Source organism: Penicillium expansum (genome assembly GCF_000769745.1).
Source record: "Penicillium expansum strain MD-8 chromosome Unknown contig338, whole genome shotgun sequence".
Lineage (NCBI taxonomy): Eukaryota > Fungi > Ascomycota > Eurotiomycetes > Eurotiales > Aspergillaceae > Penicillium > Penicillium expansum.
In genome coordinates this window covers 62,453-90,058 of record NW_015971464.1, presented here as the reverse complement: position 1 = coordinate 90,058, position 27,606 = coordinate 62,453, and the positions used below count along the sequence as shown (strand labels likewise).

The following is a 27,606-nucleotide window of genomic DNA, read 5'->3' as shown; positions in this document are numbered from 1 at the left end:
TTATGCCCTTTCCCCCTTCCTTTTTCTTAGAGCTGCCTTTGCTTTCCTCTATAATTCCCGCCCTCCCCCTAGACTTGGGACTTTTGCCCATCCAGAATCTTCTCTCTCTCTCTCTCTTTCCCATAAATTCACCTTTCTCCTACCCTTTATACTTAATTATTTCTCACTCATTAAATTCTTCACTATGACTACCCGCAAGAGGAAGCAAGAGGCCGAGGAGGAGCTCCAGGCCCTTCCTAGCGATGTGAGCGAAGAGGAGGAAGAGTGAGTTCTATCCCGTTATCAATTTTCCCTTTATTCCCATTCTTGCGCCAATGCGCTGCCCATCATTCCACTACAATTCTGCACGGCCATACTAGCGGTGCATCCATCACGGCGTAATCTCGAACTCGCTGTGAATTGGAACATATCACGCAGAACCTCTCAAATATAGTTGGTCTTTGCTAATCCAATCGCGCGGCGAATTAGATATGAAGACTCCGAGCCCGAAGGAGAGGGAGTGAGTGACGAGGGCGAACAGGAGGAGGCGGAAGGAGATTCAGAGTCTGAGGAAGATGAGGAAGGAGAAGAAGAAGAAGAAGCAGAAGCAGAAGCAAAGCCCGAATCTAAAGACAAAGACGAAGGTACGTTTTAACATGAACTGATATGGATATCCTCTAAATCCCTCAAATCGCACACGCTAACACACACACCCCCTCTCCAGGCGCTCCGGCAGCCAAGAAACGGAAGACTGCGCCCGTTGTTGTCGACGATGACGAGGCCGAGACCGGCGCAAAGAGCGAAGAAGATGAGGAGCCCGATGAGGGAGAAGACGTGGAAGAGAGTGCCGCTGATACCGCTGCGGAAAGTGGCCCGGCTGCCGCTGCTGCTGAGGCTAAGGGCGATGTTGTCCCTAAGGAGTCGGATCTGCCCGAGATTGAGGTGGCTGAGGCGGCTGAGGAAGAGAAGTGATTTTGCGATCGAGAACTTGGTTTCTTCGAGGCATGAATTTCACGTTGACCTAAAATGGAATTCGCCCTTGAGGTGCTTGGATCGCTTTGCTATAATAACCTCCTGTATTCAATCAGAGGTGCTATGAATGTAGATGTAGTGCTGTGGGTTGGGAGTGAGCTCTGATCTATATAGATCCAGGGACATCAGGCTAGTTCATGGAAGTAGCCAATCCTCGGTGTGTTCTCAGGGACTTGTAGATGACGTGCATAGAAATCGCCGTTGAAGCTCATCTACTGGCTGGGTTTTATATTCCTCTCCACTCCAGTGGGTTCCAATGCGCCTAAATGGATACAAACCCCAAACTACTCCGTATGAGATCCACCTCTTATATTGAATGGGGCACACGACGCACACGACCTCAGATACGAAAAAAAAGACATAGCAGAAAAAATATATACTATCTAAGAGAACTACCTAATAATCGGATCAAGGAAGAAAAGAAGTGAAAAAAAGAGGTGTCATCAATCAAGGATGGTCATTAGCCCTGCTTGCGCCCCGCTTTCTATCTTGATATTGAGAAGACATAAAACTGTCCTTTAACTCAGTTTGTGTCTGATCATCACCAACATATTTAAGTATCGCTACCACTGCTGCGGAAGGTGGCACATAGTTGACAGTATTGGTGTGTGAGGTCGAGGACCGCTTGAGGCAGATTTGTCGCTTGGACAATGCTGCGGACCTTAACAGCACCCTCGTCCTCAATGAGCTTGCGAACCAGGAACAAGAGCTCGGGGGAGAACTAATGATTGATTAGTTATAGTGGTCAAAGCAATATTAGCCAGGGAAAGGAGCATACCTCGGAGTACCAACGGTATTGCCAGGCGATGAGGCGGATCAACGCGCCAAGCATGCCTCTGGTATCGTTTCGCTGTTCGTACAACTTCAACACTCCACGCATAGCCTTGGGCGAGAATCGAGTGGCTAAACAGCTCTGGTATGCCTCAATGCTTTCGTCGAAATGGTGGAGCCGCTGCGCAAGCTCACCAAGAATTTCCCACTCGGTAGCAGACTTCTTGTATTCCATGGCTTGTTGACGGAACTGGGCCATTTCGGTCCGCCAGATGGTGTAGATGCGCAGATCCTCGTACAGTACCATAAACAAGTTATCTAGCCATCTTTCACACAGTCGCTTGTTTCGGAATTGCGTATATGAGGCGTGAGATGGGTCGGGCTGCGAAACGAACAATTAGCATATGTAAAAAAGATACGTCCCTGATGGGTGTGCAACATACATCTTCACTGCCAGACTTGACAACTTCGGATGCTACTGTTTGCTCTGGTCGCTCTAGGGGGCTTTCAGCGTGGCTGTCTCCCACCTCTCCATTAGCAGCTTCTTCCGAAGACGGCTCGGTCGGGTCAGGGCCAGCCACAGAGCTAGAGTCATCTTCGTGGCTGGAGTTGTTGCCGTTGGTCTCCGCCCCCGATGATGTAGCGGGCTTAGGGACATGCTGCCGCTCAACGCGGTATTCTTCTTCCATCACAAAAACCTGGCTGCGAGCCTTGAGTAGCTGATCCCATCCAATGGCAGCAGCGATTTTGGTCAGAAGATTATAGGCCTTCAAGAAAGTACCTTGGTAACTTGCAGCATGGATTTTTCGAAGCGAAGGGTGAACATAGTCGTGAGGGTCTCCCTGCTTTGGCTGGCCTTCGTCGATTTCATCGAGAATGCTTTCGGCAAGAATTGGGAGCATGATGCGTGACGGTTGTGGCATACGAGGGGTATCTTTGTCTTGATAGGTGAACATGGGGCAAGAGTTGAGAGTCAGAAGCGCCAAGTCCCACCGTTCCATACCGACATATACCTCTGCGAGGCGAGCCCATGTACTGAATTCGCTGGGTGCTGCAGTAACCGCACGCTTAGCACACTCAAGTGCCATCTCGCTTTCGCCTTTGCTTTGACAGAAACTAGCCTGGCAATCAAGAAGAGCATAGTCCATCGGAACATCTTGTAAAGCGTCATACATGAGGCGTACCGCTTGCACCTCCTCGTCTGCCATAATCTGTACACGAGCTAGGAGTGACGAAACCTCCACGTCCTTTGTGCGGAGCTTTTCAAACAAGTTGATTCCAGAGGTATAGCGGCCAGTCGTGTGGATGTATTTGAGGATGCCGGATGTGAGGTGGTTGCTCACAGTGTTAGGGACTTGGGTTTCTGGGTCAGAGCTCAGTTGGCGTCCTAAATGTTGTTAGTAAGAGAAACCACAGGCAAATTGGTTCGACATCCATACCCAAGAAGAAAAGTTTCTCAGCAGCATCCAAGAATTTGTGCTCCATCTCCGTGTTTGTCACAGGGTTGAATCGTCGAACTCCAACAATCTTCTTGACCGAATCTCCGCTTCCATCGTCTGCATAGAGATAGGCCCTTAGAACAGCGCAAAGGAAGGTCTCAAGCCAAAGAGCCTCAGTAGCAACGCGCTTGTCACCCCGCTCATCAATGCAGTAGCTCTCCAAACTTCCGGGGATTTTAACTTCGACGCGCATATCGAGATGGGAGAATGCATTGTAGCAACTGTATAGGTATCAGCACTTGAACCAAACATTGGACATAAATTGCATTCTAACCAGTAGATCCCCGACACCACTTTATGCGTCTTGTCGAGTGGAGAAAATGTGAGGGTGTTAACATAGGCGGCTAAGCTAGCGGACGACGAGGCATCGATTCCGGTGACATGATGATAAACTCCGGTCTGCGATAGGTAGAAAATCAATCGATTGTTCACACATGGAGGGTTATAGGATGGAAGGAAAGTTGGTATCTTATGTCTTACCTGGCGAGTCGAATTGGCCTTGGGCTGTTTCACCAAATAGACCAGGTCTGGAGGGCCTAGTTCTCGCAAGCTCTGCAAGGACTCCGTTCGCGCATCGACCGCAACATAGATCTCTTCCTCCTCGTGAATCCTAAATGAGGTTCTCAATGTTAGTCACAACTCCTATAATTGTCGTAGTGGCAACTCTTGAGAATCTCGAACAATGGCCATGCATACGCAACCCGGGGAACACGTAAACGGGGGAAAGGAGCACATACTCAGGAACAGCGGGCGCGACCATGGCGCCTGCACAAGCGCGGTAGAATCAAAGATGAGGGTATCTTAGTTAATGAATTCTGCGTGAATCGTAAGACGTTTCAGGGGTTGCGCTGAGGGGAAAGTGAAGAGTGATCTAAGAGTACTCCAACTGTTAGTACTCTGCCCCCAAGGAAAGGGTTCCAGGCCACAAGGCATCCAGGCACCCAGGCATCCAGGCACCCAAACACTTTCCCCGATTGGTGCAACGCGTGATAACGTGTGTCTGCCCGCGATAACCAACTGATTTGCTCATTATTGTTGCCCGCATCTAGGGTCTCGGTTGCCCGATGCTGTCGCCTGATTTCTCTTTTCCATCTAATATTTGAGGGACCCACGTGGAGCTCACACCATGTCGAGCTGGGTCGCATTGAATGTTGAGCCCGATGAGGCCGTCGAAGAGGAAGTTGACGACACCAAGGAGCTTCAGATCGAGGAAGCATTGAAGCTTTATCACAGTGCCTTGAAGCTACATTCACAGGGGCCAGAGCACTATCCCCAGGCTGCCGAAGCCTATGAAGCTCTTCTCAATTCGGAGATCTTCAAATACCCAGAGTCTATCTCCGATTTCAAAAGGGGTGCATTCGATGATGCGCACGATGAAATTGCTACAGAATCAATCGCCGAGTTCAACGTGAACGACTCTACCTCCAGTCTATTCCAAACACTCTATCTGTCCTACAAAAACCACGGCAAATTTGTCCTCGACTCAGTACAAGACTCCATACGAACACCGCCACAGACCCCCGAATTCGAGCAGGAAACACAACGGAAGTTGATGGAGGCATCCAGAACAGCTTTGGCATCTTTTGGAGATGCCTTGGAACGTGATGACTCAGATCTCAACCTCTGGAGGCAAAGCGCAAGACTCAGTAGTTCCTTAAACAGCTACCGCTTGTCTCGGTATTGTTTGGAAAGTGTGCTAGCGGACGATGACAACCGCTTGGAACTACGGCCAGAGCAGCTTGGACTGGAGGAGATATTTGCGGAGCAGCGCCTGCGAAGCACGCTGCAATCCCTCTTTGACAAGTTATCTGCCTCGCAAATCCCGGCCCAGAGGCCAAAGAAAGCTTTATTGAAATACCTAAAACAGCATGAAGATCCATATCCGAACTTGCCTGCCCTTCCCGCCGATTTGCGCCACCTAAATCCGTCAAAAGGCCCTCTTGCGCTGCACGCTTCCCGTCAAGAGATAAACCCTACTGACCCAACCTGGGAGTCAGTTGGCAACGCACTCCTCCAAGCACTTGATGATGAAGATGATGACTCGCTCGCTTCTGTTCCCACTCAGTCTATCGCCATTATCTTACCTGCTAGAAGCTCCCAGGCTCCGACTACACCGATCGCAAATGCGGAGGACGCGGAAATGGCCATAGATACCGAGGACCACGGAAGCAAGGATGACAATGAGGTTGCCGACGTGATGCTAGAGACAACCGAAAATGATGGCAAGCCTGAACAAAGTTCACCTCAGCCAACTAAGGAGCCCTTTGAGGTAGGCGAGGAACAATCGTTCATCGACCAAAGTGCTGAAAAGCAATTGATGGAGTCGTTGGAACATCAATCGACACAGCCTCAGGATAAACAGGCCGAGCAAGATGGGGCTCACGCAGAAGAAGTTGACACGAACGCTGTACTTGACATTCGCAAAAGATCGTCTGCGTCAGCTGCGAACGAAGAACCGGAGGGCGGCCGCATGAAAAGCAGACGGACCCGCGCCCGAGAGTCAAATGCCGACACTCTGGCACCACCTGAAGAGGTTGCGTTTGATCAAGACAAGTACTACGAAGACCGCCTTGAGGTTTTTACCAATGCCGATGATTGGATGTTCAGCACTGTCGACTCTCTCTTCTCGAAAGTCGGTATCGATGCACTTGGTAGCATTGAAGCTCTGAGAGGAAAGTGCTCTGGGAATGACTCAGTCGACACACCCCAAGACCTAGAGACGCGATTGTTCCAGGATTTCCGAGGTCTCATCAAAACATGGGACGACGAAAAGTCTCGATTGATGCAGCAGAAGGACGATTTATCTCCGCTGAGGGACATCCGTGGCACGAGCAAGTCAGGATTGGCTGTTTTCCTTGAGCACTCAAGAAAAGGTGCCCGAAAGCCAGTCATTGAAGAAGAGCTTCCTTCTGGGGAGCAAATTTATAAATTTTCCAATACCATCAACTCTGACTGGCTACATCCTCGTGAAACTTCGTTCGAATGGTTAAAGTGTCTTCTCATGCCGGATTTCGGCGAAGAATCTTCAAACTGGTCGACAGCAAAGTCGACTTACGTCAGTTTTCTGTGGCCAAAGGACCTAAAGAAGACAGTGGTAGAACTTTTAGTTCGGGAGGATGAATTTACCTACCGGGCGTGCAGCGAACTGATCGCCGATCTTGAAGCTCGAATTCTTAGCGCAAGCAATGGAGCTGGATTTGAATATAAGGCCAAAGACTTCTTCGAACTGGAGATGATGCAAACCATATACGAGCTTCATTTGGATGTTTTTGCTTCGTTTGAGAGTCTTGGCCGTGAGATAGACCAAGAGACGAGACTCGCGCAGCGTGATCGGCTGGCTCGCTGGGGTATGCTAGCCCGGTCATCCATAGATCATTTTGTCAACCACAGCCCATCCGATGAATCCCAATCAAACCTCACTCTGCGCCATCTGTGGGCGTCAGCATTCCATATCAGTCTTGCTGGCGACGCACAGCGAGAGCATATCCTTCTCTGCCTTCAAGACCTGAAGCAAATACTTCAGTCCCTTGACAACCCAAGTGTCAATCTCATAAACAATGCTACGATGTCAGAATTGTCCGCTGCTGTGGTAGACCAGGAAGTCTTGAAGCTTAAGTGCATGGACTTTTTCGCCAAGGTATTCAACTCGGACTCCGAGGATCCTGTGACTCTCATCGAAGCAATCGAGCCAATTCTTGAACCCTCGTCCATTGAGTATGCTGAAATGCCAACGGAGAATGATATGAATCATCCTACCTCACATCTCGGTGAAATGGCCGCCTTCCTTGACAGAGGAGATGCTACATTGCGACTATTCCTCTGGCGCCGCCTCCAGGAGGCATACCAGGCCATTGACTATCCGCCTAAAGTTGTCTCCTGCTACTTACGAAGCATTGAGGTGGTAATGGCAGAACTCGAGGCAGCGAAACACAGCGAAGAAGCAAGCCAACATCGTCAAGTAGCTCTGTTAGGCTGGCTCAAAGCCCTCGATGGAATTGTGGCCAAAGCTATACTGCTTATTCTTGAAGAGCCGGAACAAGCATTTGACTGTTTTGACATGGACCATTTACAAACATCAATGTCTGCTATAGCCCGCCTCGTGAGGCTTTTGCACAGCTTTATCCTTTACGAGGACTCAGTGCGAGTAGGCCAGATTTCTGGTCGTGACTTCCGAGGCTCGTTGGCAAAATCGCTAGAAAACATGAAAGAAAGAATGCGAGAGCTATATGTTCGCTGCTGGATTTTACAATACACCCTTTTCATGGAAGCGATTGCCCAGAACAAGGAGCTTTTCGATGATCCGCTTGAAGACCGCATTCATTTCCTTCGTTCCGTCCATAATGCATTGGGCGTTCGATCGATGTGCAGATACTCGCAAAAGAGGTTCTTGAAGCTTCTGAAAGCAGAGCTCTTTGGTCTTGAAACCAAGGGCGATTATGAATTTGATATGTGCCAGCTACTTGTCGATCTCCATGGTATCAAATTCTCTGCGTTCGATGGGACTGTGGACCATGGATGTCCTCCCGAGAAATTAGATCGCCCTACAGCGATCATGATGATCGACTTTGTTCTGCAACAAGCAAACAAGATGAATATGAAGGACTTATCCAAGTCCGAATTGAAGACTACCATTGAGAAGATGCAGCAAGCGATTGGCCCCGCTAAGGCTTCTTCCCAGACACCTCAGTTGACTTTCAATCGTCGCCTTGTGAATGCATATCTTAAAGCACCACTCAACCCATCCAATTTACTTCGTGCTGTTCAGGGCATTACAGAGCTTTCGACGACGATAGTTCCCACTGAGAATGCGAGGATCGCTTCGAAGGGCTGGTTCTTCCTTCTCGGCCATGCCGCACTCACCAAATTCCGATCCCAGAAGCGCCTCAGCCCTGGTTCAACAAGCGAGCTTGATGACGCCATCGGGTTCTTTAGACAAGACTTGGATCATGGAACAGGGAGATGGGAAACCTGGTATAGGCTCGCCCAAACCTATGACTCAAAACTTGATGAAGACATTACATGGACAGCTGATAAGATCAATAACAACCGGTCGGACTTGGCAGCACTGCAGCGAAATGCTATTCATTGCTATGCCATGGCTGTCTCAACCGCAATGAGAACTGCAGAGCCAACGGCAGAGACCAGGGAATCGATGTCAGATCTTTATTCAGACTTTGGTATCCGCCTGTACTCATCCTCTCGCGAGCCGCTATCCATGGGAGCCTTCAGTGTTGTAGACTTCCCTCGTCATTTCAGCAGCGAGGAGAGTCAACAAATGTACAAGGGAACGCCCTTTAAGGAGATGTCGGCTTACTCAACATGGAATTTTGCTAGCAATCTTCTCAAACGGGCAGCTATCGACAAGTCTAAGCGATGGATGTAAGTGGTTTCCATGGGACTTGACAGAATTGGGACATGTAAGAATACTAACACATCAGCAGGACTCACTACACGCTTGGCAAGTGTCTTTGGAAAATGTTCACCAGCGATGATTCTTTGAGAACGACTTCCAAAAAAGTCGAAATGCAAGAGGTGATAAATGCCGTTCTCGATGCTATTGCTGCACTTCCGCAGCGAAGAGACTCACGCTCTGATCCGATCTTTGAGCCACATTTCAAACTCTTCTCTTTTGTTCACAAGCTTGTTCTTCGAGGAAACATGACGGTAAGTTTCATCGCTCCTGATATGAAGAACTCATTCTGATAGCAACCTCAGCCTGCCGAGGGAAGCAAGGCCCTCCTTGCAACGCCCTGGGCCCGTAAGATCGAGCCTCCTGAGAATATGGAGGGATGGAATTCATACATACTCGAAGTCCTTCGGAAGTACAAGAGTGCAGACAAGTCGAACTGGCATCATCGCATGGGTATAAAGGTATATTACCCGCAGCTTGGATATTTAATTTTTGTTCATACTTCTTACAACCCCTAGGCTGCGCATATCATTTACGATGACCAGCAAAACACAACCGCTGCTATTGCTGCCAAGCAGGAACTTTCCCAAATATTCACCAAGACACTTACGATCCAAGTGTGGCGACCAGAATTTGAACGTCCGGGACGACATTTCGTTTACACAACCCGCTACGTGTACTTTTTTGTTGGCCTGTTGGACCAACTTGACGATCGCGCAAGCTTAGATCAACTCTTGCGCCGCGTGAGAAAGAAGCAAGGCGACTTCTTCAACCACACCAAGCTGTGGGAAGATGTTTGCCTAACTTATGCAAAGATGATCCGCCGTGCAGCCAATATCAACGAAGGTCATGAAGAAAGCATATTCAAGCCAATTGGGTGGGAAGAGTTTTCTACCAAGACAGCTCGCTTGGAAAGCCTACCTCACCTGGAACCAGAGAGCCAGACCATATTAGAACTACTTCGAGACGCCCTGGAGGTGAAGAAACTCAACAACAATCTCATGAAAATCACCATGTTTGAAGACCTAATTGCCGACCTCTACGCCCGACTGTACGAGATCAACACGCCCCACCTGATCGAACAAGCAACCGAGGAAAACAAAGAAAAAATGAAAGTCGACCACCTCCTCATGGTAGGCGAGGGCCTTCCAGAGACCTCAGTCCCTCCAACATCCGTCCCGACATCTGATACCCCGGCACCCCGCGGCCGGACAAAGGGCATAGCCCGCCGCGACATCCAGAAACGAGCTGACACAATCGTGAACACGAAGCTGGCTCCTCGGGCCGTGGCGAGTAAATTAACCACTGCGGGCGAGACGGAGCCACCTGCGACTCCGCAGGGCACTGGGTCGAGTTCTGCGCCTCGTGGTTTAGCTAAGCAGGTTTCTGCTACTGGAGATGGCTCAGCTGAACAGAGAGATGAACATGACAGTGTTGACGATACTGAGCTGAGCGATAATGAAGACACGAAGCTAGGGGACGAGGGGATCTCGGCGCTTTTCCCTCATGTTACTGATGCAGAGGAAGGGGGGACTGGTGATGAAGGTGCGGATGAAGGGGACGGTGAAGATGATGAGGGCGGTCATGAGAATGAAGGCGAAGATGGGGAGGGCGATGGGGATGGAGATGGTGAAGGTGATCATGGTGTGACTGAGGGCGAGGCAGACGAAGATGAGGAGATGCAGGATGAGGAAACAAAGTTGGAGGAAGAAGACAAAGAGGAGAAGGACATGCTCACTGCCGATCAGTCTCCCAATGATACTGAGACAGAGCATGTCGCGGACAAACGAGATACCGGGGAACAAGATGCCATGGACATTACGTCCTCGGAGTTCTGAGGAATATGCTATACGTCCAAGGGGGGATTTGCTTTCTTTTTCGTTTTCGGTCTATGGAGCACATGGAGTGTTCTTCCCAAGACGGGATATTTTAACACTACAGGATGGCGTTGAGAGACAGGTGGCTTAAATGGCTTACGAGCTAGCATGTACAATATGTATTCGCAAAATCCAATTCTAGGATTGTGAATTGGGAAATGAAATATCAACAATTATTAAACAAAGGATTGATTGTCCCCAAACGCCTTAGCCAAGGGATATCATTCCATATTAACCAAAAATAAAGATCAACCCAGGTATTAAAAGTTCTAGTATCTCAAGCAGCAAAAGAAGAGTAAGTCGTGACAGTCATGATGAAGTAGAGGAAACAAGATCGCTTAGATCTGGTCCTCTGGGGCGAGGTCCCATTTGCGGGTTCCCATTTTCCTGATCTTCTTGATCGGTGAGGCTCCTGGAGAGGGAGGAGCAAACATGGTATCTGCGAGCTTCAATTGATCCATGCGTTGCAACGCATTCTCAATATCGCTCTCACGGCCGAGAAGATTGGACCGCGCGGGGGTAGCATTCTTTTGTCTATGTTTTCTTGTCGGGGATTGGTTGTGCATCTCACGCTCAAGAGCGGCGAGTTTGCGGCGAAGCTCGTCATTTTCTTGCTCAAGCTCTTCCACTCGTTCGTTCGACCCCGAATCTTCAAAGACTGGAGATAAAGGTCAGTTCGAGAGTACGTATATTTCGCTCTTTATGGGCCAACTTACTTTGGAATCCACGGGATACAAGCTCGACCTTCTTGTCGATGTGCTCATCATTGCGACCAATCTGGAAATTGTTAGCGTGTGACAATTTTTGAGCGGGTCCGAGGTTACAAACCTGCTCATCCCATGCCCTCTGCCAGCGGCGTCTTTCTTCTTCCGATTTCTCATCCATCTCTGCCCAGCATTCTTCTCGTACATCTTGCTCGATGGTGAGACATCTTTCTTCGGCAGCTCTCAGTCTCATCTCAACATCCGACCGTGCAATCTCTTCTTCGGCTAGCTTGACAGCAAGGCCGTGGCAATCGCGTGTGAGGCGTGTGATCTCGGCAACAGCTCTCTCGAGCTCTTCGGTCGAATCAAAATTTGGTGAAGTGCAGCCACTGACTGAGCGGTGACTACCAGAAGCGACAGATAATATAGATTCAGAAACCGAGGGAACTCTAGGAACGGTAACCTCACGAGCCAACGCGGAGTAACGCAAAATTTGGGAGGTGGCGTTGAAATCACCGAGAGGGTCAGCAGTGACGATCATGATACCCTTTTGGGGATATTGGCCTCTGGACATCTGATGAGGCGACGGGAATGAATTTGAAAACAGGAGTTCGGTCAATTTGCACTGCCGGTAAGGAACGAGAGCCGTCTTTGTAGGTCAGCAGCTGCCAAAAGAAGCACACCAACGATGAGTAAGAAACATACCTTCATTCCATCTTGTATGTTGCTTTGCATCTGCAGGCATTGGCCAAGATACATCAAGCTTTCGTTGATTTTGCCGGCCTCAGCAAGTGTGGCACCCGCTGTCTTCGCCGTTCTCGCACGCTCGGAGCCTAGATTAGTTAGTAGCAGCCCTACAGTAAGAATGCAACGTGCTCACCAGCAAGATCCACGACAGTGAGGGCATTTCCAGCCCAGCTGTGTTCACCAGTTCGCTTTGAGTATGTCCGCTTCTTGACCTCCAGGGAAAAGAAGCCATGACTTCGAGAGCTAACGCTATTCATTCCAGTACCAGTTACCTTACGTTCGGTTAAGCCAACGTCCAAAATTGCCAGTGCTTCCTCGTAGCTACCACAGGCAATTTTGCGTAGTCCCGCAACCAGTTTCCGGTCTGGTGAGCCCTCGGTAGGCTTGAAGAGCAATGGACGCCGTCGATCCTTTTGGTTATTCCCGCGGGACATTGTACCTTGACCCGAGACGATAGAGGGAGACAGTAGATCGAAGATTCGGTCATTGTATACCTCATACATTGACACCAAGACGACATAGTCGGCATTTGAATCCATGTCCACAGTAAGGTGGCTCATATCGGGCAGCCTAGGAAGGGCGCATGGTCGTTCACGTATGTGACGGCGGGGGAAGTTCAAGGCAGGCGTGGGTTCCTTAAAGACATAAAGTCGAGATTTAGCTGATTTGGGCTCAAATAGATTGGAGTGGGTGTAGGGGATAGGATTAGAAAATCCCGGGGTAATCCATCCACAGGACTCAGTCGAGACCTGGCCAAAGCCAGCTCGAGAAGCGTCATTGTGACTGATAGAAGACAAATCCACCTTACGGGGGCTTCCGGGTTTAGATCTTGGCCTCGGGAGAGACGATCCAGGGGTGTGCGGGCGCGGGGTCGGAGATCCTTGGGGGGAGTTCAGGGTAAAGGGGCTTCGTACCATCAAAGGGGTATTGGCACGAGATGGGCTCATGGGTGTTTGCGCTCTCGACGTACGTCCAGTTGGCTCGCCATACACGGCTTCCAAAAATGTCTGTGCGGAGAACAATTGGGCTTCAGAGGCGTCCGCGGCAGCCAGCGAGGCAAGCATTACGGGGGTAATGCTACCGTCGTTACTTTTGGCTGTCGGCTCTAGGGAGCGGAAGATAACGTCAAGTGCCATTTGGGTCATTCCTCGTTCGGTCTTGGATCCTAGAATGGTGTGGCTCTGTATATGATCAACACATTAGTTTAGTGATCACGATACTGTAATATTAGGGAACAGACTTTTCCGCTCCCTGTGACGCCCAGGGTAGCGACTAGCCCATCTCGGTTCTCCTTCAGCACTCCGCGTATGATGGGCTCCATCCCAGTGTCATGGAAGACATCCAATTGCGAAGAACCCTCCTCAAAGACCTTTGTGAAACCAAACCTCTCAACGGCGCGCTTTCTCGTATCATTTGGTGGTTGAAGAGTAATGTGTGTCGATCCCGGCAAGACGATCTCTGTTTCCTCCTGTGAAGCCTCTGGCGGCTCAACATTCAAAAAACGGTCCGATTCATTGGCTTTTTGGGCCATCGGGGGCCGTAACCGGAGATAAACCTGGAACAGCGATGTCTGAGGCTGCTTGGGCGGCATTTTGGGCGGCTTGTGGGTATCGAGGAAACACGAGGGCCGGCGACGTTGGACCTTTGAAGTTGTGGGGTTGAAACACGCTGAGCAGTCAAACTTGGAAAGTCCAGAACGTCCACAGATCAACATTGCGCTTACCGCTTTTGGTTAACCGTTACCCTGACAACTCCCATATCACGTGCTACTATATTCGATTCATGCGAAGAACATTTGAACCTTGGAACAGATGGGATACGATCATTTCTCCCACATTTAGAAAGTCCCAAGCATAGATAGCAATGAAAAAAGACAGAGATTCACAATATTACTCCTTACCTTACTATGTAACCTCCAAGTCTACATTGGCGCATCCATAGGTACATATCAGTACACCCAGGCCAGTTCAGAGCTGGCTTTCTAATAGAACTATTATCTCCACTTGAATGGAATACAGCATCTATATTAGCGTGTATATGTTGGATCTCGGATGTGGCATTGTTGCTCCTGTCGGGAGAGCCCACGGGCTCTATCAGCTTAAGTTGGCCTCCGTATTTAGGAAGTCCCGAGGTATCCCCGAGCTATATGCCCATTATTATCAATCTCTATACGGGGCACTCTGTACACATATGTCGGTTGATGTTGAATTAAATGACGCTAAAGCCCAATCCTGTGCACTTGAAAGCAAGCGAAAACGAGGTTACTTAGGTTGGAATAGCGCAAAAGAAGGTTAGCGAATCATAAGTCAAGGATCTGTGCCAGTGAACTTCGTATTTGGAGCCGCTCGGCGCAGAGACAAATACGAGGCCATTTTAGGCCCAAGCGTCAATCGCTACTATCCTTTGTGGGTGCAGGCAAATTGAATACTTATGGAGCCAAAATAGAAATCACGAGCCGTTCAAAAGTTAAAGGAATACGAAATTACCCTAAATGAACACTGTCTAGGTCATAAGAGACTGGAACGTCGAACTATATGTATTTACCTATGCCGTGCAAATTTTGTATATATAGATGTCTAACGTCCGCTAACCTACTCAATTAATTCAAGAAAACACTCATACTCTTCAACCTGCCTTCAATTACATCAACTACACAGTAGTGTTTTCACACAAACTTGATTGTTCGCACCCAAAATTATATAGTTGGTGGGACTATAACAATGCTCGAGGCAAGGTCATCATATCGTAAGTGGCCCACGAAGTCAATCATGATCAATAGCTTCTCTGACAAATCAAAGAGGAGGGAAGCTTGTGGTTCTATGCGCCGAATAAAGGCGCTGCAATTGCCTTCGCGATTCTCTTCGCTATATCCGGTGGTATCCATGGGTACCAATGCTTGTATGTGACACCTACCAACTACGAGCCCTCAAATTAACCAGATATCCCAGCAGATACAAGTCCTGGAAAGTCACCGGCCTTCTTCCATGGTCTGCCCTTCTGTTCACGGCAGGTTTTATTACGCGAACTATTGGAGCGTTCGGGCAGTGGGGAAATATAGGCGTCTTTATCGCAAGTACCGTGCTTCTCCTCGCCGGACCGTAAGGAGTACCCATCCCGTTCATGAGATGCGCTACTGACAGCAAACCTTCGACTATTCTAGACCAGTATATGAGGGTGCCAACTTCTTTATTTTGGGTCGCATACTCTACTACATCCCATACCACTCTCCCATCCACCCTGGCCGCGTATTCACGACCTTTGTCGCCTTGGGTGTGGCCATTGAAAGCATTACCGCAAACGGAGCGGCTCGAGTCGCAAGTGCAGATTCTAGTGTCAACTCGCAAAACACTGGCAAGGCACTGCTGAAGGCGGCGCTTATCATGCAGATTTTTCTAATGACGGGCTTTGTGACTTTGGCCGGCCGATTCCACTTCAACTGCTCCCGAGGGGGCGTGTTGAACCACAAGATCAAGCATGCCCTATTGGTTCTTTACTGCAGCTGTACCCTCATCACGATCCGTACCATCTATCGCACCGTGGAATACTTTACTGCCGCGAGTCTGAATGCCTACGCTGACCTCGAAAATATCAGTCCTGTATTGAAACAGGAGTGGTTCTTCTGGTTTTTCGAGGTTGTGTTCATGTACAGCAATACCACTTTGCTGAATGTTTTTCATCCCATGCACTGGCTTCCGCGATCAAACAAAATTTATCTTGCTAAAGACGGTGTCACAGAGATCGAGGGCCCTGGCTATGACGATCCCCGACATTGGCTCCAGACTGTCGTCGACCCATTTGATATATACGGACTGATCGTTAACCGAGGCAAGAAAGAACAGTATTGGGAAGCGAGTCCAACTCAGAGACAGGAAACCACTGCTAAACCCATTCAAGGGGTATGAGAGCATTTTGTGTGGGTATATTTCCTTCTTTCTTTGATATTCAGATTGTTACTTGGGCTCTTACCTTTTGTTTAACTCGTCCTGATATAACTTGTATCTCATGTACTTTATAGAATATGCATTCACTTAAAATGGCAGATATATATATCAAACAAACAAAAGCCTATAGCTCACCAATCTTCTTTTTCTTTACCAAGCTCCTCTTGGATTTCCCAACTATACCGAGCAAACTTGCTCGCCCGACGAATCCGCTCTCCATAACAGATAAACACAGGCGGGACTATACAAAACGCAGTTGCCACAGCGGCAAGCACAGACATAGCAACATTATTTCCCAACCGATCAAACATCTGTGTGGTAAATAGCGGAAAGACACCCGATAGTAGCGCTCGCATGAATGCAACAGCAGCAGTGGCACTGGCCGAATAACTCAGATAAGCATCGGATATATACCCATACAGCACGGTATCCATTTCCGTCAGCGCATAGCCCACCAGAACGAGGGACATCGTGGGCACAATCCACGGAGTGTGAGTCTCAGGTGGAATAGTCCAGGCAAACCACCACAGACCGATCGCTAAGAATGGACCACCAAGGCCTAGCCCGACGAGCTTGTATTCCGGTTTAATAGGGCGTCCCTGTCTGTGGAAATAGTTGAGAATGTAGCTATCTAGCACGCGGGTCAATGTGCTGAGACAGGTTCCCAGGCCGATAGCGATGAACATTAGCGAAGCGTCGGTTTTTGCAAATCCCATTGACTCGTAGATGGGTTGGAGGGCTTCTGTGAAGATGTAGATGAGGGACATGGCAATGGAAATCATCATTGCGATGACGAAAATGATTGGTTCTTGGAAGAAGAGCTGAACTGGGCGAAAGAGGGCTTCTTTTACAAATGTGTTGAGATCCGGGATACGATCGTGGCTGAGCGGCGGTGGAATAGTTTGCACAGTAGTCATACCGGTGACCCGTTTCACCTCGTAAGCCAGCAACAAGGAAGGTCGTGATTCCCGAATGAAGCAGAGGCCACCTGTAATTGCAGCAATAATGATGGCAAAGATATAGAAGTTCCATCGCCTAGATAGTTGTGAGAAATTTACATAGACCATAGTTGCGGGCTACATACCAGTCAAGACTTGCAATAATATAGCTGCTCATGATGGGTCCAAGAATCAGACCAATGTTTGAAGCAACTGTCCAATAATACATGGTCCATATGCGAGCATGCGAGTTGAACATATCTTCGATACTGCCGCCAATTATGGTATAAGGGATCGCAGAAAGAAGCCCGGCGATGATGCGCATGACGATAACGACCGGCATTGAACGAACGAGACCGATGATTACACAGCAAATGGCGCTGAGACCACTGCTCACAATGTACATGTTCTTGCGTCCAAATGTTTCCGACCACGGAGGAAATAGGATGGTGCCTGCCACCTGACCTAGAAGGAATCTGTTCAATGTTAGATATGCAAGGTAGACCAAGACTAGCTGATCTCACAATGTGACAAATATAAAAATAGAAAGCGTTTCACTGATACTGTATTCATGTTTGGCTTGTCCAGCAGCAGCCGACTAAAAAAGACCAGGTTGTTAGCTCGGTGATATTGTAGGTTGTGAGTAGCCGTATACACTCACACCTGCGGTGCTGGATGCTGTTCTGCAAATATTGTTAGCCTATTGACAAAACGACGCTGGGATTTAGTCTGTCCATACATAAAAAGATCCAAGAGACAGATAAGAACAATATCGTAAGTCTTTCGTAGACTAGACCAATTTCGAGGATGCCTGGGGTGATCTCGCAACCATCGCACATATTTTCCATCTGGGGTGAGCTCAAGAAAATGGTCATGTAGGAGCTCAATAGCTGAAAGTTCGGGCTCGCCTGTCGATAATGTCAATTCTGAGGAGATAGACTGCATGTTGTGCAACCGTGGAGAAAATCATATAGAAAAGAATGTTTGGCCAAGTCAACTTTATCTGCCATACATCTGTCCTGGATGAAGCTGATCTTGGATGGGATTCGAGCTTTTATCATCTTCGCAAATGTTCTTGCTCGGACATTTTTATCTAAACCCTGCCCCGAGGAATGGGCCCCCTTGCGATCTACAGAGCGGATTTTTGGAGCTCAGTCGGCCATAGATACACACGCGTCAGTCACCTAAAGTTTCCTCGGGAATTTTGCTTATAATATACCGACTACTGAACTCCTATCTGCTAATAGGCGAGTTAGCTGAAGCATGGCAGGTAAGTCAAGCTTTATGTTTTGAGATCAAGTCTATACCGTCAACAGCACTACTATATATCTAATTGGTTGTTATATACTGCGGGGAATGATCACAGTTTTAGCAATTTTAGCCATGAGACATAGTCTAGTGACTTAATGTCTAGGGATAGCTATTTACAACATTCCTCATGGTGATATCTCCGCGCCTCACAAGTTGAAACCTTTAGAGTAATCAAAGAGTAATGAGTAAAAAAAAAAAAAGATCTGCTTATGATGTCAGGCTATTTAAATACTGCCTATAATGGATATCAAGTGAGGTATGACCGTATCCCAGAAAAAGGAACAAGCTTCGATCAATGATGTCCACTTGGCCCGCTCTTGTGTATTTCCCACGAGACCCCAGAATCTGTATGTATTTGCTTAAATTTGACATAGCAAATACAATCTTCGAGTGAATAAGCAAGTCAAGGCCACAGCGCGCGAGAAATAAGCACATCATGAACATCATTAGCTACATGTACATGGTTCCCCAGATAGAATGGGTATACAATCAAATCGATATAGGGTGGCATTCATAGTAAGCAAGTTAATAGCTATTTTTGAGTAGAGCATTGCATAATTTTAGCACACTTTTACCTCTGAAGTTGCCAACAAGCCTTTCGGATGGTCTACGGCGATCTATGTTCATCGACCTATGAAGAGCCTCGAAGAGAGCACACAGATCCCACTCTTGCTCTGTCTGGGCTCTGGTCAGTCTAACCTGACATTGCAGCTAAGCACACCTCTCTGTAGTCTACAGTGTAGCACATGTTCTCTCACAAGACGTGCAAAACGCTCAAATCCAATAAGCTCTTTGCTACAACCGATCGGAGTCCACGTTTATTGGACCGATTACCACATATAGAAGTAACTCCTATAACAAATATAAATGATCAGAGAAGGTTTCAATTTCTGAATCAGTTAAAATCCGATAAATGAACTCACATGTGGTACTACCTAGTTAGGTACAATATACAGGGTGGTTATACCTGCAAGGCGGAAAGCCAGTGGATCTGCGCCAAGGCGATCTCCGACGAGGCCACCTCTCCGCACCCTCTAGCTCTATTAAAACACAACCCAACCAGCTTAGCTAGCTGAACACAATAGGTATCGTTTTCATCAAACTATCTGCAGGAGAAAAAGAGAAAAACTAGTTCCTCAGCATCATTTCTGACCAGAATAGTCACTATTAGAGCGACCTACCCCAATCTTCCCGTCTATCCGTTGATCGCGAACCGCCCACCATGCTATCCTCCCTCTCCTCTAGCATCACAAATGCTCGGCAATCAATTGCGCAGGTGCTGAACTTTGCACTGGTTCTTTCCACAGCTTTTATGCTGTGGAAAGGCCTCTCGGTCGTGTCCGCATCAAGCTCTCCAATAGTTGTGGTTTTATCCGGTAAACAAAGCTATTTCATGGCGGCCTGAACACAGCTCACATTTCCTCTCCACAGGATCAATGGAACCCGCATTTCAACGCGGTGACCTGCTCTTTCTCTGGAATCGAGACACGAGGGCAGAGATTGGAGAAGTTCTCGTTTACAACGTTCGAGGAAAGTCTATTCCGATTGTCCACAGAGTTGTTCGCACCTTCCCTGAGGTAGAAGGACGCGTAAGCGCAAAGAAGGTGAAGGAAATTACAGTGTACGTCCTCGCCCATTACCAGACAATGTTTCTTGTGGCTGCTTCTTTGTGCTAACGAGGTTTTAGGGACACGACACCTAACATGCATATGCTCCTCACCAAGGTAAGTGTCCTAGTAATCTGACTGGCCTGTTACATTGCTAATAGTTCGCTAGGGTGACAACAATTTGGCAGACGACACTGAGCTGTACGCTCAAGGTAAGTGATGCGAAAGCTTGGAGGGAAGCCATTTCCGAAGGTTACTGACATTGTTAGACCAGGATTATCTCGACCGCAAGGAGGATATTGTTGGCAGTGTTCGTGGCTACATCCCCATGGTTGGATACGTTACTATCATGCTCAGCGAGCACCCTTGGCTCAAAACAGTGATGCTTGGACTCATGGGGCTGATGGTGATGATCCAGAGAGAGTAATGGGCGAAAATATACATTGGGTAATGGTAGAAATTGAACCAAATGCATTAAATATTACAATTGGAAGTATCAATGGGTACTCGGCGTCAATCATAGCGTTCGTTGACATGATGTATCTCGATGGAGCGGCAGACATATCAAACATCTCCACTGACGTCTTTTGCCGCGCACCCCACCCGGAGCTTCTAGCTTCGCCGTAAAAGCCCCTTTTGTTCTCCTGGCATCTTTCGCACATAAACATCTTTTCCATATTGTCTAGCAAATCATCATTTCATTTATTCCTTGCCTCGAGTTCTTCAAGCGCGTCTTGCACTAACGCGTCTCCCTGCATCCTTCCTCGACCTCCCCGCTCTTCTTATCGCCCCGCCAAATCCACAACTGAACACCACAATGGGCAGCATCAAGCGTATATCTAAGGTAAGTGCCTATCTTCCCACATGATCATCATAATCTATCAGTGTACTAACCATATATTCCAATTATAGGAGCTGACTGAGCTCACCGAATCCCCTCCGGAAGGGATCACGGTTGAACTGGCCGATGAGTCGAACGTGTACGAGTGGAAGATTATCATGGAAGGGCCTGAAGGCTCACCATATCATGTATGTGAAAACATAATCTAGCCCCCCCTTTATCTTCATCATCTCCCACCGAGGTCTCCAACGCGGGTTTCTGAACTCGATCCCCTCAATTCAAGTCCAACAAGCAGTGTCTCTAACCCCTTGGCAAACCACACAGAATGGCAAGTTCCTAGTCAAGCTCTCCCTACCCACGGAATACCCCTTCAAGCCACCGACAGTCTCTTTCGCAACCAAAATCTACCACCCAAACGTAACGAATGACGAAAAAGGAAGCATGTGTCTAGGCATGCTCCGGGCCGACGAATGGAAACCCAGCTCGAAGATCGCTGCAGTCCTTCAGTTCGCCCGACAGCTACTATCTGAGCCGATGCCCGACGACGCCATTGAGGGGCGGATCGCAGAGCAGTACAAAAACGATCGCGTTCGCTACGAGGAGGTTGCGCGGGAGTGGACTCGCAAGTACGCTTGATAGCGTTGCGTACTCTGATTCGAGGATCGGCTGCTCTATCAGAAAGGATCTGTTATGTATGCTGCCGCCCGGGTTCTGGGCGCGCATGATACCTACATGTATGGAATCTTAGATCATATCATAGATTGACTTGTCGTTATCTCAGAGTCACCCCGCTTACGACTGAAATGCTGTTATGTTACTCTTGTAAATTCACCAATGCGAGATCTGATCATCGCTGCTTTGGTTTATATTATTTCTGGCGGAACCTGTCTTGCTTAGCTGAGGCGTCAACTGAGTGTTTAATCCATTTTCCCTTTCTGGGCCTGCTCTGTTAGAGAAGATAATAGTTCCTGTAGATGTTAGTTAGTCTTACCTAGTAAATTATCTTCTCGGTCTAATCACCCCATTCATGCATGAGGACCTCAATATGATTGGACTTTGGTCAAGCACACTAAGCAGAAACGTGGCTATCAACCATCGATCTACCAGTCAACTCCCTTGTCATTGCTACATTGCACTTTCACGTAGATAACTTGTACGGGATCATGATTCACTCCCAACCCATTCCTAGATGAGTGATGAGTCAAAAAAAACCTATGTATTGCAAGTATCCTTGCAATATGTTGTAGAAATCTGAATTTTGAGAATCAATTCGCTATAGGCATGGATCTTTGGGCCTTCCATTAGCAGTGAAATCATTTGAGAATCTCAACCGGAATCAATGAGATAAACAGGCACCCATCACCTCCCTCGGAACCAAGGAGCTGAACCACAACCTCTCTAGCAGAACAGGCTAGTCAGCAACAATCCACAGAGCCAATTCTCTACATATTCAACATACCACTATGTATCCCACCACTCCATCTTAAAGCACAATGATAACCCTTCTACTACCAGGACGAGTAATCTCCAAGTTGTCAGCCGATGGTTGAAACCCATGCTCCGACAGAGTCAAGCGATTAGCCCTCACAAATGTGCGTTTCATATGACGCGGCAGCCGATTGAAATCCGCCACGATGCTCCGGTGCAAAGATGCTACTTTCGACTTGGCCTGCAGCCAGGACCCATGGTCTAGATTGAGCTGCGCGGGTGTTGTTGTCGAGTTGACGATTTCCAGCATTGTTCGGTCGTAGATTCCAATTATCGCCTTGATGTAGACTAGTTCTTCTAGGTCGCCGTTGAGGTCGAGGACCTGTTGTAGTATTAGGTTCGTTAGTAGGCAGGGATATGCGTGGATTTGCTTGTACGTACCGCTTGTGGAACTTGGGTTAATCGGGAAGGGGCCATGCTGGTTGGCGGTGGTGTTAGATTGCTTTTGGTGAAGGTGAGATGAGCCAGAGCTCACGCTGATGTTTTGGGTTATGGAGTCGAGATGGGGGTTGATGGAGGTCGAAGAATGAGGTATAAGAAAAGGCAGGTGTTGGGCAATCACCCTGACGAGGTTTTGTCGAATAAAAGAGAAATAGAAAACATGAGAGGAGAGAAGCTCGATAGTTTCCCCATCGGGTGAGCCATTTCATGTCCTAGAGGCTGAGCTTTGAGATTGGATTACAATGGAAGCATTAGAGGCAAACAAGTATCGAGTATACAGATAAAGTATTCTAACAGAACCTATAATACAACAACCTACTTTGTACACATGTGCTAGGGAGTGGATACTGGAATCATACAACAACATTTGGCTGATAACTACATCGGAGACTGGTGGAATACAATTATCAAACAGAACGTTACAGTTCATATTCCAGAGGAGCGGTCATAAGGACCGTGATATGGACATTCATTACAGCGTGTCAGAATACAACGCTACATACAACCGGGACGCCCACATCCCCAGGCACGCCCAACGCTTTTTCGGCTGCATGAAGAGAGGATATGAGGGTAATCAAAAGGGGTAAAAAAAGGGAATCAAAGATGCGACATCACACAGACGTCAACATTTACAGCTGACCAGCAGTGTTGAAGTCCGCAAGGGCCTCCTTAACACGCACGCTCATGGTCTTCTCACCCTCGCGAACCCAGACACGGGGATCGAAGGCCTTCTTGTTGGGCTTATCAGCACCGTCGGGGTTACCGACCTGGGACATGAGGTAGTCCTTCTTGTTGAGGACGAAGTCACGGACACCAGTCAGGTAGGCGTACTGCATGTCAGTGTCGACGTTGACCTTGACGACACCGTAGCTGATGGCCTCCTTGAACTCCTCCTTGGAGGAGCCGGAGCCACCGTGGAAGACGAAGAAGACGGGCTTGTCGGAGGAAGAACCGGTCTGCTCCTTGACGTACTTCTGGTGCTTGGAGAGGAGCTCGGGGTGGAGCTTGACGTTGCCGGGCTTGTAGACACCGTGGACGTTACCGAAGCCAGCGGCAATGGAGAAGTAGGGGCTGATGGCAGCGAGGGCGTTCTGGATGGCCAGGATATCCTCGGGCTGGGTGTAGAGGGAGTTGTTGTCAACATCCTCGTTGTTGACACCGTCCTCCTCACCACCGGTGATACCGATCTCCTATGGAAGCGGTTAGCACTGTATCAAAATGATGCGATTATTTTTTTTTGAGTTGACTTACCATCTCGAGCCACTGCTTCATGGGGGCAGCGCGCTTGAGGTAGGCGGCGGTGGTGTTGATGTTGTAGTCGACGGGCTCCTCAGACAGATCAATCATGTGGGAGGAGAAGAGGGGCTCGTTGTGCAGCTTGAAGTAAGCCTCATCGGCATCGAGCATGCCATCGAGCCAAGGGAGGAGCTTCTTGGCGCAGTGATCGGTGTGAAGAATGACGGGGATGTCGTAGGCGGTGGCCACGCTACGGATGTAGTGGGCAGCGGCAACGGAACCAGCAATGGAGGCCTTCTGGCCCTCGTTGCTCACACCCTTACCAGCGAAGAAAGCGGCACCACCCTGAGAGACCTGCAGGATAACGGGGCACTTCTGGTCACGAGCAGCCTCGAGGGAAGCAACAACGGTGGAAGAAGAGGTGACGTTCTGATGGGAATTAGTACACAATTCCAATTGGAAACAAAAACATAGGAACTCACGATGGCAGGGATGGCGAAGCCATTCTGCTTAGCGTACTCGAAAAGACGGAGGACATCGTCACCGACAATGACGCCGGACTTGCGGCTAAGTTGCTCAAGGACACCCATTATGAAGTTTGTACAAAGATTTTAGTTTGTAGAAATCTAAAGAAAAAAAGAAGGAAAGAGAGTCAGATCCAATGATAAAGTAGTTAAATGTAGTGAAACCAAGCTCCTTACCGGGAGCTGAAAGCGGGCAGAGTTAAATAAGGAGGAGGGGCAAAAGGTAGGGGAGGGGCAAGCGTCATCGGTGAAGGAGAGACAAGGTAGACTCACCGGTGGTGGAGATTTAGTGGAACTGAAGTGAGGTCAGTGTGATTTCAAGAAAAAGAAGAGAAACGAGAGAAACAAGATGAGATGATCTAATATAACCTCTTTATGTATGGCCAGTCCTGGTGTTCCCGGCCTTCCCCGTGATAGCCCGATGTTGTCGTGGTCTTCGGGAGCTATGAAGAGCTTAAGATGGGAATTATGAGGGTATTTTTCCACCTATATCATAAGTTTTTCGCTTTTAATCTCACAATGATCCCATTTATAGACACCAGTTACAGCTAGATAACCAGCTGTAATAGCTGTAATAGCCATTGTAGCTATTGTAGCTATAACAACTAGAATAACTGACCCAGATCCTTTAATGTGCCGGCAACAATCCGTATTTTGTTCGTGGCGGGGCCGAGGACTTCGAGGCCATTCGCTGCATTTCCATTTTCTATTACTTACTATATTACTATATTGTACTCCGTACGTGAGTATGCTTCAGTCATGTTTCATATTCAATTCTTATTGTATTGGGTTTCTTAAATTCATTCACCGGTAAATATGTCATGTATAAAATAACGTACTACTAGTACATCATATGTTGTAGAGAGCGGTACAACATCCAACGTAGAGGGGTAGCTGCAAAAAGTCAAGTGACATCATCGGTATTGTCTGTGCCGCTTATCGGAAGTTACTATTCCCCCACCCCTTTTAGCATTCTGACTATTCTATATTGAGCATTTCTAATTTCTAATGGCCTTGGTGATTTCATACATCTCTCTAAATAAATCTCCTTTTAATTGATTCACCCCCATTTGTACAGAAGTACAGGGATATGTGTATATACTGGACTCTAAAAGAAGAAAAAGAAAACGGTCATGCACCCTTGGTAGGTTTCGCCTCGGGCTTCTCCAACTCGTAGAACAAGAGGTAGACCTCCCTCTGCATTCCCAGCACGTCCGAAGTTTTACATTCTTTGATTTTCTCGTCGGAGATGCGCCACCAGCGATCGTTCGGTTTGCGACGGCGCCGAAGCCGCGAACTGACCCCAGTGGGGGTATCCTGGGAAGGGCGGGGTATGCTGTGAGAGGGCCGCGGGGAAGATGGACTCCAGCGACCCTGGTCTGTCGTCGGGCTGTTGCTATCAGAGGTAGGGGACAATGTCGGTTTGGAGGAACGAGAGGTGGTGCTCTGGAAAGAACGACGAGAGCCAGAGGTTGTAGGTTGTGGTTGAGGAGGGGTGAGTTGGGTCGCTGAAGCTCCAGATAGCGAGGTCGACGAGTCTGCTCTCGAAATACTCCGATCACCGTCGGTATCGGGGCTGCTGCGCGGTACAATCCGAGGACTGGGTGCTGCGGATGGGTTCTGACTGACGGTGCGACTCTGTGCATAGGAGCTGAAGACCTCGGGCGTAGAAAATGGCGGGTAAATATGATTCCGTCGGAAAGACTCGTAGTGTCCACTATGGTGGCTCCCTTTGTGGCAGACAATCGCGAGCAGCTTGTACCATTTTTGGCTTAAGATGCTTCCCAAGGGGAGTCGCTCCGGGAACGAGACCTTGGCCGCGTTCTTGCTCGAGCTGCTCTGATCAAAGATCGACCGCGATAAGTGGATGGCGATGACCTTTGGGAATGCAGTGATGCGCATATGCCGCGCAATCCTGCGCTTGGGGGCGGTCTCTGACGGAGGGAATACGATACCCTCGAGCTCGGCCTCAGGGTCGGTCTCCAGAGCCTCACGGATGCGCGAAATCTCCTGCTCCAGCCGATATCGATCACCTTGTGTTCGGGCGCGGGCTAGTTCGGTGGTCTTGGCATCCACGGCATGCTGCAGGCGGCATCGGTCGCAGCGGAAATCCTCGATATATTCAGTCTTGAGGAGGCCGTCGAAGCAAGAGTTGAGCGTAGTCGAGCTCTTCTGCGGAACCTGTAGTGTCAAGTTGACAAAGGCCGTCTGGTTTGGCTTGTATTGGTAATGGCAGAATTGGCACTCGATCTGCGACTCCATTTTGCCTTCGAACGGGAACCCAGACTCCCGGTCGATTTCCTTGAGCTTCGTGTCGATGATGGCAGGCAGTCCGTTGGCTGATCCATCATCGATGCGCACCTCCACCTCGGACGAGCTTTCTTGTGAGCTGCCCTCTTCGCCTGCCGTACTGGAAGCAGCTGCATCAATGGCACCCAATGCTCGTTGACGTGCGCGCGCACCAGCATGATATTCATCGCAGAGTCGCTCGAGAACAATCTGCAAGAATTCCTGCGCATCCTGCTGATTGCGGCTAATGCGCGTGCGGAACGCGTATTCCAAAGCCTGGATGAAGTCACGGGCCGAGATCGTTTTCTTATAGATCGGCCGCTCGTTCAATCGGTCCAGCATTTCCTTCAAGGCCCGTGTAGTTATCCCCTGTTGCAATTCCCGCAACTTGTCTGACCGCGCCGGCGAAAGTTCATCCTCGCTCGGAAGTGTATGGTATATTTCCGGTCCGTCCAGCTGGCGCCGGTGCAGCTCGTGGATCAGGTAGACCCGCAGGTCCCCCAACCCGGCTAATGCCTGCAGCACCGAATTGATAAAGCAGTCATTGGCCAGATTGGACAGTCCCACGATACTCTTCTTGCGATTACTGTCGTTTGATTCATCTCCATCGATTGTGTAGTTCGGTCCGAAAACGTAGAACAGAGCAACGGCAGCGAGCGAGGCCCCGGCCGCATAGGCGGCGACCGTTGTCGGCTTTTCTTGCATCAAGCACTGTGGTATAGAGGAAGGAAGGTTCGGCGGTTCGTGTAGGTGTCGAAGCAGGCAGACTTCAATCTCATTACCCCATCATCGGATTAGCCCGGATGTAGGTAAGGGCGTGGATTGTCCTAAGAGAATTGATCACAAGAGAAGTCCAAGGTGGGGTCAGGGTCTTCCAGGGTTGAAGGGCTGACGGATCAATTTTGAGTGCACAATTGACTAAGTTCGGGGAAGATGGGAGAAGGGGCGAGAGTGGAGCGTGCTGCGGTTTA

The 27,606-nt window shown here is 48.8% G+C and overlaps 12 protein-coding genes across 12 annotated transcripts; 6 read left to right on the top strand and 6 right to left on the bottom strand.

The window, feature by feature from the left end:
- Positions 1-184: 184 nt before the first annotated feature.
- PEX2_096240 (uncharacterized protein) lies at positions 185-951 on the top strand (the record flags this gene model as incomplete). Its single annotated transcript, XM_016746894.1, has 3 exons — positions 185-264; positions 469-623; positions 704-951. 3 exons carry the CDS (start codon positions 185-187, stop codon positions 949-951), a joined length of 483 nt encoding a protein of 160 aa, XP_016594088.1.
- Positions 952-1,564: 613 nt separating this feature from the next.
- PEX2_096230 (ChAPs family protein) lies at positions 1,565-4,041 on the bottom strand (the record flags this gene model as incomplete). Its single annotated transcript, XM_016746893.1, has 7 exons — positions 1,565-1,732; positions 1,790-2,164; positions 2,226-3,169; positions 3,222-3,502; positions 3,556-3,680; positions 3,762-3,891; positions 4,019-4,041. 7 exons carry the CDS (start codon positions 4,039-4,041, stop codon positions 1,565-1,567), a joined length of 2,046 nt encoding a protein of 681 aa, XP_016594087.1.
- Positions 4,042-4,407: 366 nt separating this feature from the next.
- On the top strand, positions 4,408-10,529 carry hir3 (putative transcriptional corepressor of histone genes (Hir3); the record flags this gene model as incomplete). Its single annotated transcript, XM_016746892.1, has 4 exons — positions 4,408-8,660; positions 8,723-8,945; positions 8,997-9,152; positions 9,210-10,529. The coding sequence occupies 4 exons, from the start codon at positions 4,408-4,410 to the stop codon at positions 10,527-10,529; spliced, it is 5,952 nt and encodes a 1,983-aa protein (XP_016594086.1).
- A 377-nt stretch (positions 10,530-10,906) lies between these two features.
- On the bottom strand, positions 10,907-13,610 carry PEX2_096210 (uncharacterized protein; the record flags this gene model as incomplete). Its single annotated transcript, XM_016746891.1, has 6 exons — positions 10,907-11,226; positions 11,285-11,345; positions 11,397-11,921; positions 11,978-12,105; positions 12,153-13,200; positions 13,260-13,610. 6 exons carry the CDS (start codon positions 13,608-13,610, stop codon positions 10,907-10,909), a joined length of 2,433 nt encoding a protein of 810 aa, XP_016594085.1.
- A 1,129-nt stretch (positions 13,611-14,739) lies between these two features.
- PEX2_096200 (putative RTA1 domain protein) lies at positions 14,740-15,921 on the top strand (the record flags this gene model as incomplete). The annotated part of the gene is made up of 4 exons (XM_016746890.1): positions 14,740-14,764; positions 14,818-14,917; positions 14,968-15,117; positions 15,180-15,921. The coding sequence occupies 4 exons, from the start codon at positions 14,740-14,742 to the stop codon at positions 15,919-15,921; spliced, it is 1,017 nt and encodes a 338-aa protein (XP_016594084.1).
- Positions 15,922-16,091: 170 nt separating this feature from the next.
- On the bottom strand, positions 16,092-17,843 carry PEX2_096190 (Major facilitator superfamily domain, general substrate transporter; the record flags this gene model as incomplete). The annotated part of the gene is made up of 5 exons (XM_016746889.1): positions 16,092-16,995; positions 17,045-17,374; positions 17,423-17,496; positions 17,560-17,581; positions 17,638-17,843. The coding sequence occupies 5 exons, from the start codon at positions 17,841-17,843 to the stop codon at positions 16,092-16,094; spliced, it is 1,536 nt and encodes a 511-aa protein (XP_016594083.1).
- Positions 17,844-19,645: 1,802 nt separating this feature from the next.
- sec11 (signal peptidase complex catalytic subunit SEC11) lies at positions 19,646-20,243 on the top strand (the record flags this gene model as incomplete). The annotated part of the gene is made up of 4 exons (XM_016746888.1): positions 19,646-19,830; positions 19,897-19,933; positions 19,986-20,028; positions 20,086-20,243. 4 exons carry the CDS (start codon positions 19,646-19,648, stop codon positions 20,241-20,243), a joined length of 423 nt encoding a protein of 140 aa, XP_016594082.1.
- A 390-nt stretch (positions 20,244-20,633) lies between these two features.
- On the top strand, positions 20,634-21,293 carry PEX2_096170 (putative ubiquitin conjugating enzyme (UbcB); the record flags this gene model as incomplete). The annotated part of the gene is made up of 3 exons (XM_016746887.1): positions 20,634-20,660; positions 20,729-20,845; positions 20,982-21,293. The coding sequence occupies 3 exons, from the start codon at positions 20,634-20,636 to the stop codon at positions 21,291-21,293; spliced, it is 456 nt and encodes a 151-aa protein (XP_016594081.1).
- Positions 21,294-22,140: 847 nt separating this feature from the next.
- On the bottom strand, positions 22,141-22,562 carry PEX2_096160 (uncharacterized protein; the record flags this gene model as incomplete). The annotated part of the gene is made up of 2 exons (XM_016746886.1): positions 22,141-22,467; positions 22,527-22,562. 2 exons carry the CDS (start codon positions 22,560-22,562, stop codon positions 22,141-22,143), a joined length of 363 nt encoding a protein of 120 aa, XP_016594080.1.
- A 184-nt stretch (positions 22,563-22,746) lies between these two features.
- Positions 22,747-23,173, top strand: PEX2_096150 (uncharacterized protein; the record flags this gene model as incomplete). Its single annotated transcript, XM_016746885.1, has 2 exons — positions 22,747-22,781; positions 23,002-23,173. The coding sequence occupies 2 exons, from the start codon at positions 22,747-22,749 to the stop codon at positions 23,171-23,173; spliced, it is 207 nt and encodes a 68-aa protein (XP_016594079.1).
- Positions 23,174-23,215: 42 nt separating this feature from the next.
- Positions 23,216-24,412, bottom strand: PEX2_096140 (fructose-bisphosphate aldolase FBA1; the record flags this gene model as incomplete). The annotated part of the gene is made up of 3 exons (XM_016746884.1): positions 23,216-23,776; positions 23,838-24,251; positions 24,305-24,412. 3 exons carry the CDS (start codon positions 24,410-24,412, stop codon positions 23,216-23,218), a joined length of 1,083 nt encoding a protein of 360 aa, XP_016594078.1.
- A 1,065-nt stretch (positions 24,413-25,477) lies between these two features.
- PEX2_096130 (putative ubiquitin C-terminal hydrolase) lies at positions 25,478-27,340 on the bottom strand (the record flags this gene model as incomplete). Its single annotated transcript, XM_016746883.1, has 1 exon — positions 25,478-27,340. The coding sequence occupies one exon, from the start codon at positions 27,338-27,340 to the stop codon at positions 25,478-25,480; it is 1,863 nt and encodes a 620-aa protein (XP_016594077.1).
- Between the last annotated feature and the right edge of the window lie 266 nt (positions 27,341-27,606).